Source organism: Cnephaeus nilssonii, assembly GCF_951640355.1.
Source record: "Cnephaeus nilssonii genome assembly, chromosome: 8".
Taxonomy (NCBI): Eukaryota; Metazoa; Chordata; class Mammalia; order Chiroptera; family Vespertilionidae; genus Cnephaeus; species Cnephaeus nilssonii.
Genome location: NC_137079.1, coordinates 38,154,219 through 38,168,276, shown reverse-complemented (window position 1 = coordinate 38,168,276; position 14,058 = coordinate 38,154,219). Strand labels below are relative to the sequence as shown.

At 36.0% G+C, this 14,058-nt stretch overlaps 1 protein-coding gene across 4 annotated transcripts in view; it reads right to left on the bottom strand.

Moving 5' to 3' along the window:
• The window catches only part of FGF14 (fibroblast growth factor 14), a gene marked incomplete at both ends in the record, with an annotated part of 587,184 nt that overhangs the window by 115,355 nt on the left and 457,771 nt on the right, over positions 1-14,058 (bottom strand). For 3 of the 4 annotated variants that reach the window (XM_079779643.1, XM_079779644.1, XM_079779645.1), the window contains 2 exons: positions 5,493-5,596; positions 11,980-12,090. In XM_079779643.1, the coding sequence (XP_079635769.1) occupies positions 5,493-5,596; positions 11,980-12,090 (215 nt within the window). The remainder of the gene's footprint in view (positions 1-5,492; positions 5,597-11,979; positions 12,091-14,058) is intronic. The other variant, XM_079779646.1, reaches the window with a different exon arrangement.

Below are 14,058 nucleotides of genomic sequence, written 5' to 3'. Positions count from 1 at the left end.
GATAAGCAGTCATCAAATGCCCTTGGTCCCCTATAATGGATATTGATTACCAGTGCTGGTCACTATAGCCCAGATTATGTGGTTAATCCCATGCACTGCCTGGTACCTAAAGAAAAAAAAACACTAGGAGACATGGATAGGATATGCCTACCTGCACTAGAATAAACATGAGTGGCTTCCTGAGGATAGAGTCCATAGATGTGTTTCAAAGAGACAGGGTGGGTACCAGAGATGGACAAAGACCACACAGAATACTCCATGTGCATAGACATACAGGTGTGTGATGGTGTATGCTTTGTGTCAGTAACTCTCAGGGAAAAAGGGAAAGATTTTGAGGAAAATTAAGTACCACACTGAAAAATCAAAGCAGTTCTATTTCTATGGCCCAAACTTGAACAATGAACACAAGAGCAAATGTTAAGAAGAAAGGACATTGTTGCAACCCATTTGGCTAGAATGTGAACTCTACATGGAGACATACAATTAATGGTAGCATGAGGCGAGGAGGTCTGAGGCTTTCCTGTCTAGGAGGCTTTGAAAAATTACGGATGGAGAGCAACACAATTCGAGGCACATCAGTAAGAGATGTCTGCTGGCACCGAGGAGGGAAGGTGGAACCATCTTTGTAAGAGAGGCTTATGAATGTATTTCTGAAATATGACTGTGATATTAGAAAATTATCTCATATAAAGTAGATAAGACTTGGAAGGTCTTGCAAATGTTTTTTGCATAATACATAGCATTTATCTTTTTTCCTTAAACAAAAGAACATTTCATCACTGTGCTCACATTCATTGTATATTGTTGGATGGGTTGATCCCAGCATACAGAGGTGACAGTAAGCAGGTGCCCCAGAGCTTCTGGGTTGCTGCATTAGTTAAGAAGAAGTATGGGATTTCTCTAAACCTCAACTTAGTAGGAGGTGAAGTTAGGAAAACCAAATGATTTATTTTATTCCATGATGGTCTTTGAGCCTGGTTAGTCTTCATACCACTGTCTCCAACTCTACTCTCACCAGTTGGTCTAAAGCTGTCATCATCTCCCCCACTGGCCATTGCAGGAATGCTTGTTGTGTGGTTATTGATTGTTGAGTTGTAGAATCACCCACCAGTGGGCAGGTGGGAGAGGTAGATTCCTGGGCCTCGCACGGGACCTAATGAATTGAAGTAGCTGGAAGTTGATCCATGGAATCTGCTTTTTCCTCTCTTCAGGTGATTCTTTTGGGCCCTATTATTTGCAAACCACAATAGCAGAGCATTCTCTTGATTCATTATAAAAACCTACATGAAAAGGGATTATCTTCCTCTCTACTTGTATCTCTTGGTTATTAGACTCAGCTGAAATATTAATTTCAGGAGAATACCAGGGCTTACTGCCTCCCAGATGGCAGCATCTAGGTAATAGAAACATTTAGAGCACCATTTGGAAACTAATATTCTCATAAATGCCTGCCAGTGGTAAGACAGTACTAACGAATCTTTATACATTTTAGGTACATTTTTTACTTCATCATCCAGAAAAATCAATCAGACTAACACCAACATTTTAAACTTCAACATTAACTTAAAGCATCCAGGAAACCCTTTCATTTTACAGATGGGAAGACTGGGAGCCAGAGAGTCTGGGACATGATAACACAACACAAGAATCCGCTGTCAGATCCAAGATCCAAGATGAAGTTGTTCTGATAAAAGCCCAGGGCTTTCCCCATTGTATTATCAGTCTCTTTTCCTTCCCTTCCTCCATACACCTCTTTCTTACATCAGAATGACTATTCTTTATCTCTGGTCAAATAAGGAATAACAGAGGTTTTTTTTTCATTTCACGTTTTTCTTCAGTGTTCAGAATTTACTTCAGAGGATTCTCTTAGTCTTTCTAAGTCATAGGTTGTTTGGAAGAGGAAAAAAAAAAACTTGACTGTTCCTCACAGCACCATAAATAGTTTATAGTTGATCAAAATACATTTTTATCCTAAACATCACTTCAGACTCATTTTCTAACAAAGTATTTCCTTGTCAGTTTCTGTTCTGCAACATTGCAGTTTACCTTCAAGGAAACTGTTTATATCTAACACTAAATCTCTTGAGGTACATCTTCAAGAAACATGTTACAATCATTATGACCATAAATGAAATCACTGCTGTCATATTAAAGAAAATATTCCACAGGTGACAAGTAGCTTCAGCATAAGAAAGATGATATTTACATCTCAGTCAGATAACTGTTTTGTCCCACTGAGGCAGAATTACCTGACAAATTCAATATCTTTATTTGGATGGCAAGGGATGATGAGAGTTACTTCCTGAAACGCAGAGGAATACATCTACCTTGAGTCAAATCACTGGTGTGATTTTCATTTAACAGAATTCACTTTGCTCTGAGTATTTTATTGCCTACATTCTCAAAAAAATTGCTCCCGTATTAGACATTGGTTTACACTCCACAAACATTAAGTTGATCATTTTAAAGTGGGTGTAAGCTTAAAACAGATTCCTCCATTTCCCAGACTTAAATCTTTAAACTTTTTTCTTTAAACCTGAGCTTGGAGTTCTCCTTTAAAAAAATTTACTCAAACTTGTTCAAAATTTCTTAGTTGGGTTAGCCACCCTGGCTTTTAAATTTAAAGCCCAAACATTACGTGTAATACACTTTAAGAATATTTGACACCCAGTATTTAATATCAAACATTTCTTGAATAAATAGAATTCCCTATGATTTGTATTGTTTTATTTGAGAATCTCCAAAGAAAACAGATCGTTTCAAATTATACTTCTTAATATCTAAAATGAAGTTTCTTCCCAAGGTACCAAATCCCTAATGGTTTTCATTACATCATCACATGCTTATAAGTTGTTACTAGAATGGGTGCCAGACCATATTATGAACATGTCTGGCACATGGAAGCAATGCTGTACAGTGAAACAGTTAAAAAGTAAACTATGAGCCAGACTAATAGTGCTCAAATCTTGTCTTCTCTACTTGGAAGACTTCACACAGCTTCTCAAACTTTCTGTACATCAGTATCATCATTTTAACAGTATTTGCTTAATAGGTTGCTGCAAGGATGAAATGGTCTAACCTATAAAGTGCCGAAATCCGTGCTAGGCAGAGTGCACTATATACATATAGTGGCTATTATTATTTTATAAGTAGAACTATTATTGCATAGTATAATAATTGTTGTATTGTGCTGTTATGTTATTATTTTAGTAGGCTCTCAGTAACTAATTATGGAATAAATGAGTGAATGTGAGAAAACATTCTTTTTGCCGAAATATTTGAACTTCAATTTTTATTACATTGAAATACACAGGACACTTTAACTAACGAGTATTAGTAAAAACTGGAAATTTCATTTGATTTTTATCTAAGTCCCTTTCCTACAAGATGGAGAAATATGCCTGGAGTTGTCATTGGGACAATTCCTGGGGCAGGGGCTGTTGCCAACAGATGTGATTCCTGGGCAGGGAGGTCCTATTTGGAACTCAGAAGAAGGTTCCAAATTAGCAAGAGCATTTCCCACTTCACCACAAAAGGAATCCACCACTCACATTTTAAGGGCCTGGTCTGGGCAGAGGGGATCTCTTAGGGTAGGGGGTGGGCGAATAGAGTGCCTCTTACCAGATCCTGATCTCAGAGCACAGTGTCAAAGATGGGAAGGGGAGAAAACCAAGATCCGCAAAGCAGAGAATCAAGCCACCAAAGAAAGGGTGGTCCAGAAGCCAAGTAATAGGAGAGCCAGAGAGTTGCGAGTAGAAAATATGCCTGGAGTTGCCATTGGGACAATTCCTGGGGCAGGGCTGTTGCCAACAGATGTGATTCCTGGGCAGGGAGGTCCTATTTAAGATGCCGAAGACTGGGCCAGTCAGTTGGTGCCTTCCTCACTTCTATTTCTGCTGCACTGCTTACATGGCAACAAATATAACCAGGACTCCCTTGCATTTTAGGCTAATGCACATACTCCTACCTTTAAAAAAAATAGCACACTCGCACAACATCATCACAAAAAAATATAAAGTATCTTTCTCAGTAGCAAAAGTAAAACAAACATTTAAATTTCTCCTGACATCAACACATATATCAGAGCATAACAATGTAATCTGGGGAGGAGGTCCAAGGTGGGGGGAGGGGACATCTGCAATACTTTCAACAATAAATATGAATTTTTAAAAAATCATCAACAGAAACCAAGGACTAGAGGCTATGGCAGATACTGAATCTAATAATGTTTAGGCATCTCAAAGATTACTTGGGGGAAGAGAAACAAAAGTAACAGAATAAATGTCAACTCAATAAAGTTGATTTGTATCTGAAATAACGCATCTTTAGAAAATGATCTTCATCTAAATAGAATTTTTCCTCAAGGGGGATAGGGAATTCTAGCTTGAGCATGCTTGCAGATGTTGAATATTCATCTTATGTAACCAAATGCAATTTGCACAATTTGGGGCCAGGTCTGCATGCAGGAACACCTTCAGGGAACTCAGAAGGTTCCAAATTAGCAAGAGCATTTCCCACCTCACCACAAAAGGAATCCACAACTCACATTTTATTTTCTTGGACAGATTTTCCAGATTTGTTAAAGAAAATGTATCAAATTTCATGGGAGGCCCTAAAGAATGTTTCTGCTTAAGTTCTGTGTGCATGTGTGTGCCTGTGCATAATATTTGTATGAATATTTACATGCAGTTTTTTTGATGATGGCATTTAACAACAACAGAACTAGTATTTAACAACAACAAAAGCAAATAAAAACATTTTTTCCTTGAGGCACTATGACTTTGATCTATTGATTTTTGCTCAGAGAAAAGCAGAAAGAAGTACTTTCATCTAAGTATCTAATGCTGGAACCTGTGTTGAAAATTAACTCTAACAGCATTATAATGTATGTATACAGCACATCTGAATGCAAATTATTTGTAAAGAGTAAATATTCCAGAAGAGGTTATATGTCTGGAAAAGTGCTCAACTTTATAAACGCAAAACAAGGAGACTTGCTTAGAGTTAAAAGCAATATACATTTTGATATTAGAAGTTGTTCCTAGTAAAATGCTTACACATTTTGAATTCTTATTTTTAAAAGAACTAGTCCCTTTAAATGTTTCTATTTTCTGTTCAGAATTCACATTAAGTCTGTTTCTTTTTATAAAATAATCTTTTACAAGAGGTTCTCAAAGACAAGTACATTTCTAAATAGAAATAAAAAGATTATATTAACATAAACTCTTTCAAAATTGCTCAATTTTCTATAAACTGGGTCACTTTTTAAAATATGCAAATACACAATTTTACAAGGTAATAATGTCACTCTTCTGCTTGATATGCTGTTATTAACAAACACTGATGAATAATGAATAAACAGCTCCCACAACACTGTAGCAAAGATAAAAAACAGAGGCAATAGACAGGACTTTCTCATTTTGTTATTGCTAATGCTATTGCTATTTTGCAAACATTGAAAGAAGGACCAATGACTACGGCATGCTACTTACTGATGGATAGAGATAACCTTCTCCATTCATGGCTATGTACAACCCTGTCTTCACTCCCTGGATGGCAACAACGCGCAGTCCCACTGGTATGAGGTTGAACAGTGCTGGAAAGATAAACATGGTCTGTCACAAATGGGCAGAAAGTCGCAAAGCACTGCCATCACCTATCTCTCATTTATTTTATTTAAGAAACATCATCTTTGTTACAACCTCCTGAGAAGTTCCAATTAACTAACTTTTATTTCTCTTTATAATTAAGAAGTGTCTGCTATGAATAGAATTAGCACTTGAACTTTAGTTTGTAGATCTTAGCAGTCTGTCTATAGCATTTTGAAGAGCTGGTGGGAAAATGAGCAGAATCAAGCCTGTAATTATGCTTCTAGTGTCACAGTCTCTGACACCACTTGATACCAAAGTAATCAGCTGTAAAGATTCTCAAAGAGGAGAATTTAAAAAGTCCAAGTTGACTGTTTATCCTGGCCTTTCCTGCAGAAGGTGTGCTTAAATCACTGCAATGCAGCACAGCCCAGAGTTAAAAAGGCAATTCCAAAACTCAATTACTGTTGCTGAACCAACATGATAATCCAGCAGAGCCCAGGAAAGATGTACATCTGATAATGTGCTAAATCTAGAAAGAACTAATCAAACTGAATGCAATGCAAATTTTAGAAAGAAATACTCTTTATTAATAGTTCATAAAACTATTAATGAAAACTAAAATAAAAGAGGAAAAAGTTCTCAATTTTACCCACCTTAGAGAAAAAAGATCATTTGTTACCATGTTTTTGTTTCTTCCCTTATTGACAAAGAAGTGTTTTTATATGTGTGTGTTTTTTACAGAGTGTAGAAAGCAATGTTATATTGGTTTTATAAAAAGTATTAACACATTTCCATGCCAGTGTCACATGTTGACTGTTTAGTGGGTTTTCTGGCACCAGGTTTAGTAATCATTTGATGATTTGGGAGACTTTATTATAGATACATTTATAAGAGAACTATTAGTTATCCACAGTGAGTTTGTCTGCTCCCATCCAAGTTCTTTTTAATTTACGTCTAATCCTAAGCAATAGAACCAGACCAGAATAGTCAATACAGAAGTAAAATGCTGAAGTAAATATATAAATAAAATATTTTCACTTTTTGTTTATTAACTGTATTACATAAAAGATAAATAATTTTTAAAATGTGGGAAATTTTGACTTCAATCTATGGGTCTACTCAATATATAGATATGTATTGTGCTCTATTTAATTTGGAGGCATATTTTTAATAGGGTAGACAAAGTTACACCTTCTCTTTCAGGTATTACATCCCATCCCAGTATCCAAAGATGTCTGTGCTACACAACTGATAAAAGACAGGCGATGGCTGTAGGTAATTTTCTCTAGAAGAATACTCAGGGGCATATATGATTAGGTAGATCATTAGCTTTCCTGATACAAACTAACATTGGGATGTTCAAACTGAGGAATGAAATTTATATTTGCTTATTTCTACTATTTAATATTAAACATGAGTGTGAAGTTGGTGAGTACTATGAGGTACTTGTGTCATTGTAGCTCTTAGTATTCTTTGTTTGTAGAAGACCATTGGCCATTTTCACTCTTGTCTAGAACATCTGCACTGTTCCATCTTCCCCATAATTTGAAAGGATGGATGGGCACCAGGATAATTCCTAAATTATGTGCAAAACATTTTTTAGGGAAAACATACTGGTATGCCTGACCATGCAAACTAGTCTAACCTAATATGTTTAAATTTAATTACTCTAAATTTCATATCCCTAACGGTATTTGTAGGTTCCATATATTTGGTATAGACCAGCTGGTATAATTCATGAGCTCACCAAAATAAAAGGGTGTGGGAAAAATAAAAATTATAAAGGATAGTCTAAAATGACCATACTAAAATTAACACACTGGGTTTTTCTTCCAGGATTTTGTTTTGGACCTGAATTATAAATACAAGTTATTATCATTTATGAAATGATAATAAAAAGTGAATCCAATAATCACTGTCATGTGGAAGACTGTCCAGAGCTGACCATGTTGGATACATGGTGTTAATTAAAGCCACGGGTCCCCACATTAATTGAGACATTATATTTTTTAATTCTTTTTGTATTATACATAATTATAAAGCAATGCCACAAAGTTTAGGGGAGTAAAAATAATGAAGAAGTTCATGCTATTTTGTTTACTCTGTGGAATACTCTAGGTCTCCGCAGAGTAGTGATTTTCAATGCTGGCTGTACTTTAAAACTAGGACAGCCATGTCCAATCCCAGGTAAAATCAGAATTTCAGGAAGTTGGTGTAGGGCATAATACACTTATTTTGAAAGCTCCTCAACGGACCCTAAGCTATAGCCAAGATGAGGAGCGCCATCCTAAGGCTTTGTGGGGTGGTGGTCACTGTGAGCTATCAACCATTTTTACATATCAAGGTATTATGTTGAGAATTTCTAAGGTGAGAGGGGTTGGTTTGTGTGAGGTTTTAACATTGCTATCGTTACTAGCCTATTGATATTTCTGTAGTCCTAGTCTGCTTGCAGTATCTATTAGGTCTGGTAACTGGAACAATGGAGCTTGGCAGCATAAAAAAAACTGCATGGCATCCCCAAAAGCAAAATAAAGAAAAGAAAACCACTACCTAATCAAATACCATAGTTCATGGTACTACTACTTACCATGGTTCATAGTTCATGGTATGTCTAGTTATCTGAATAATATCACATTTTTAAGGAAGTACCCCCTAAAAATGAGTGTGGTCATGAACAACCCGGGTGTTCATTTCATCTTGTGAAAGATCCTTCAAGGGCATAAAGAAGTCAGTGATAAACAGTCAAGTTGCTGCAGCATCCTCTCTATTATCAAGCTTTTTTTTTGTTGCTTGCCATTTTTTCCTCTCAGAGGCTCCTGGATCTCAGGCTGGAAACCCTAGGACGACATTAGTGTCAGCTTCACCTACCTGCTGGCCTTTTCCTCTTCTTAATTTATCTAAAAAGTATGACAAATGCAGCTTAGCAGGGTGGTTCTGACTTTGTCTACTTCTAAATAATTTCACATTCAAAAGTGGGATCTGTGTTGAACTCAAATCACAAAGATCTGAAGGTTTAAGCCTCAGGCTTGTCCTGTTAGTAAATGTGGGTGGCATCAGGGCCACTTTTAGGTGATTTCTCCTTATTTTCCCTACTTATGGATGACTAAACCTTGTTTGGTGGTCAGAGAATTATCATAAAACTGAAACATGTCAGTGAAAACTTGTATCACACCCTTCCTCCAACCAAAAGGACAATGCTCTCATCAGGAGCCGTCTCTAATGCTCGCTCTCAGTTAAAGAATACCTTTCTGGGCTAACAATTTTCTTAAGATTCATGAGACTACTGCAATGAACCCGAGAAAAGAAAATATCTTAAAATTCATCATTAACAAAACTGTATACTTTAGTTCAAAAGGTGACAGTACACAAAAGCAGAGTTAATTAGTAATTCCTACTGCTTTTGTAAAGCTGCTATAATTCTGCCAAGTTTTATTAAATTTTATGGTTATACAATTTTTATAGCCTTTTGAGGAGAGAACCTGTTTCTCACCCTGCCTTATACTGTTCTTCTATGGCTCTGCCAGTGTTGAAATGGTAACAAAACCAGCCAAATTGGCTTACAGTGTATAAAAATGCAATGAAAGTTGTAAGAAAAGAAGCTGCAGACCAGATCTTTGCATAAGAATTTAACTCCCTTGAGTGTGGGCAAGGTGATTTAGTTCTGATTTGCTTTTACACAGGGGCTCCTGTCCCGGCTTCATGCCCCAAACTGTTCACCTGCAGCATTTAGGGGAATAAGAGGTGATCTCAAGAGTTACCAGGAGATTCTGTTCCTTCTGATGCAGTTACACAATAGGAGGGAAGAAGCCCATACATTTAGAGAACAGAACGTCACGTATCTTTGAGTATGTGAGCTTTCCAGTTCAGTGTGTGATATTATTCAGATAACTAGACATATAATTATGTGTGGATGTATACAATGTCTACATCTGCACTTTACAATTTAGAAAAGATTGTGCTACTTCTTCAATTCGGAAGGATTATGCTTTTAAACGGTCTACTAGAACATTCTGAATCTGATATTGATTCTCATCACTAAAAGGAACCAATTCATTTGGCATTATAAAAACCAAAGAAGAAGGTAGGAAAAAAATCATAAAACATTCATTTGAAGGAAATTGTTTTTCTAAGAATTCCAATTATGCAGCATCTTCATACAGCTGTATTTTATTTCCTTTTTTAAAAAAAACATTTGTGATAATAGATGACAACAGCCTCTAGTCTGATGAATCAGAGTCGGCTCTTGTAGTGATCAGAGTTAGGAAACCTAGTTCCCTTGCTCTACTAGACTCTGGTCAAAGGAAATCAGAGAACATTGAAGACATCAGAACTTATTTATATCAAAAGTTCATGACCCCCGTAACTGTGAGATGTAAGAAAAAGGGAGCACCTTCTTTGAAATAATTGGCAAGGAGTTAAAGATTTTAAAAAAAAGAGCAGAAGTATGTGTGAACTTGAACCAGGAGAAATTGGCATCTTTTACAGAACAAAGATAGTCAAGTACTGATAATTTTAAAAACATTTGACCAAATTATCAAAATGATAAGTAAACAATGACACTGATCTTTTAATAAAAATGCCTCCTCTTTCTTCTGTCTGAATTAATTTACCTTCTCTTTTCTTAAGTCAAAAAATGAAATAAAACAAAAATAAACCAAAGAGCAAATATGATAGGGAAAAGTTAAAAATAGAAAGGATGATATAATAGATACATAAAGGGAAAACTATTAGAAATTGAAAAAGAGTAAAGTGTAGATAAACCAAAAAGAATTTTAAAGTTAAAAAAAAAAGGAAAATGAAGCAATATCCAAGTTTAAAAAATAAACACAGTGGCTTTAAAAATATTGATATTTCACACAGTAATATCAATTGCAAAAATATTCTATTTCATATTATTAGGGGCTCTCAGAATCAATATTAGTGAAACTTTGATTACTAGAATTTAAAATAAAAAAATGCCTATAATTGGCTTACATGCATTCAAATCCTTCCTTCTTGGTATTGGAATGAAGTTCTATAAAGAATAAATAAGTCTTGGCCAGAAATCTCAGTTGGTTGGAGCGTTGGCCCCTGCACTGAAGGGTCCAGGTCAAGGGCATGTACCTGGATTGCAGGTCCAATCCCTGGCCCAGATCTGAGCACATGTGGGAGGCAACTAATCAGTGTCTGTCTCGCATTAACGTTTCTCTCTCCGCCCCCCCCAACCCCTTCCTCTCTTCCACTATCTCTAAAAAAAAAAAAAAATCAATGGGAAAATATCCTTGGGTGAGCAATAATAGCAATTAAAAAAATAATAAATGATAAATGGATGAAAAGCTTCAGATCCATTCCTGATCCACTGGTAATATATGGTTAAATATTTTTAATAAAATCAGGTTTTGCTTTTCACTAATTTTCCTGAGCAGTAGAAAGTGTGTCTATTTTAGAACTGATGTGCTAAATTAAAAGAAATCAGATGCCCATGTAAATACAAAATGGGAAAGAAAAACACATAAAAATTGAATAAGGAGCAACACCAGAATACAAATACAAAGAAATATTATATATTAAAAAATAACAAAATGAAGACAGACATTAATATGATAGGAAGTGTGTGGCTTTTTACTAAAAAATTTTATCACAGACCCAATTCTATATCGTAGTCAAACATTGTATACAATGTATTTAGAGGCACACAGCCTTCAAGTCCTCTCTCTAAAGAGATCCTTTCTTGTTGAATGCAAATGTTTAAAAAATTAAATTTTTATTACTTAAACCAGTGGTCGGCAAACTCATTAGTCAACAGAGCCAAATATCAACAGTACAACGATTGAAATTTCTTTTGAGAGCCAAACTTTTTTAAACTTAAACTTCTTCTAACGCCACTTCTTCAAAATAGACTCGCCCAGGCCGTGGTATTTTGTGGAAGAGCCACGCCCAACGAGCCGCATGTGGCTCATGAGTCGCAGTTTGCCAACCACGGACTTAAACCAATTTGTAGCCCTTGAGTTTCCAGAATTATCATTAATAAGCTACAGTCCTGATAAAAATAACACTTCCAAAGTAAACATGTAATCAACTTCTATTTTAAAGCTCTAGTGTACTTACTTGACTTTTAGGGCAATGAGGCTAAAAGTAATGATAATATGTGAGTTATGACAATTGTTTGAAAAATGCTTAAGATATTAACAGGACTGTCTTAAAGTAGCAGGTTTCTTTCATTGCTCTATTAATATTTTTATCCATGAGGTCCAAGTAAAATTGTGTTATTCTAGTTGCAACATTGTAAGAATGAGCCAACATAACCCAATAATTGCAAATGTGTTTTTTAAAAAGTCATTTAAGTAGCAGTAGCGGCGCGTCTTCTACCAACTGTGTTAACAACTGGCGGCCTGAGGCTGTCACTTACTAGAATTAGTGCTGTCATCCTTGGTTCCATCGAGAGCTCCATCGGGGTGCATTTGCAAGTAGTAGCCTTGCCTGCAATATAACCTGGTCACTATACCCTTGAGCTGGGGATCTGAAAGGCAAACACAGTTTTCATAAGCCTCACAATGTATCACAATAGAATTTCTTTTTCTTTTTTCTTTCTTTCTTTTTAAGAATCAAGAGGGCATTTTAGAGAAGTAGCATCTTATAGTTTGTATCTCCCAGGTTTCTCAGTATTTGTGAAACCTGGAGTATACTAAGCATAGAAGGTAAAGAAAACATTGTTGTAAGCTGCATCTGTCAGCAGCAGAAAATGGGTCATTTTATAAAACTAATATGCATGCATTTAAAATATTAGTTAAAACGATTAAACTAATTAATCTATTAGTTTAGCTGTTAGTTGAGTCCTAAAATAATTAATAGTTTAAGCTACTATCATTCAGGATGTCAATACAAGAGTTTTATAAAGTTCAGACTCAAACAAACGATATTAAAGCCTTATGAAGGGAATTTAAAACTTAATTTAATAAGTAACCCCAAAGTGTGAAAAACCTGTATTTTTTTTTTAAAGTCATACTGGCCCTGGCTAGATAGTTCATTTGGTTAGAGCATCTTAACCATACATCAAGGTTTCCTGTCCAATCCCTTGTCAAGACACACAAGAGTCAACCAGAGGATACAAAAATTAGAAAAACAACAAATCTCTCTCTCTCTCTCTCTCTCTCTCTCTCTCTCTCTCTCTCTCTCAAATCAACAAATAATTAAAAATTTAAACAACAACAAAAATCATACAAACATTTTTATGAACATTCTTAGAAAAAGCCCCAATATGGGGAATGTTGCCTGCATGTCTAAAGGGTCACTCTAACTTGCATGGAGGGATCTTTGGTTCTTATGCATGATCCAGAGGAAAATGAGAAAGCTGGCTTCTGAACTCAGGATGAGACCAAATAACAAGCCTATGCTGTGAGGTCAGCTCTGGCCACAATCTAGACAAATCAGACAAATTTAATAGATAATCCCCATTTATAGAACTAAGAAGGAAAGTAAAATTATCAATAGGCATTATGGTTCCTGGCCAAAAGGTCTTGAGGTAGAGGACAATGGAAGTTTATTAAAATAAAAACGGAGCTTACATAGGAACACACTTCTTATTTAATGATTCAGTGAAAACAGGACCACTCTAGTGATCCAGTGCTTCACACAGAGCCAGTTGTATCTTTGAAAATAAATATTGCCGGTGGCTTTTCAAAAGCCATGCCCATATCAGAACTAGATTTGATGTGGTATATCACAATCCTCACCATCTCCACAATTGCTGAAAGGGACATGCAAATCTGCTCATGTTATCCAAACAATAGATGTCACAGAACAATGAAGCCTAGCACCTTGTAATCAACAGAAAAATTGTGGTCGCCACTCCAACTCAAGTCTCCTCCTACTGGGGTGGTGAACACACAGATTATATAAAATAGTGCACCTGAAACCTATGTAATTTTATTAACCAATGTCATCCCACTAAATTCAATAAAAATAAAAAATATTCCTTGCTATATTATAGGGTGTTTTTTATAAAGAAAAAAAATGTGGATTTGTAAAAAGGTGAACACAGTACACACACATGCAAAAACTTAAACAGAAAAAGATGTTCAAAAGTAGAATAGTCTTAGCCTTTTGTTTAGTCCTCAAGAAGTTAAAAATGCCAATATCTGTTTAAATGTACATCTGATAATACTAATAACTTGAAAAATGACTCCATGGTACACAGATTTTCTTCAAAGTTAGCATAACATTATAGAAAACCTGAAACATAATGTATGAACACCACAGCACCATATCAGTGTGATTAAATATATCCTATCTAATAAAGAGGGGATATGCGAATTGACTGTCATGCCATCACAAAGATGGTGGTGCCCATAGCCACAAGATGGTGGCACCCAGTCCTCTTAGCCCTGCTGGAATCCCCCAGTCCTTTCAGCCTCAACGGGTGGGGTGGCAGACACACGGTGTGGCCAAACCCACCCTCAGCCCCCCAGCCACCCAGGGCCGGTCCAAG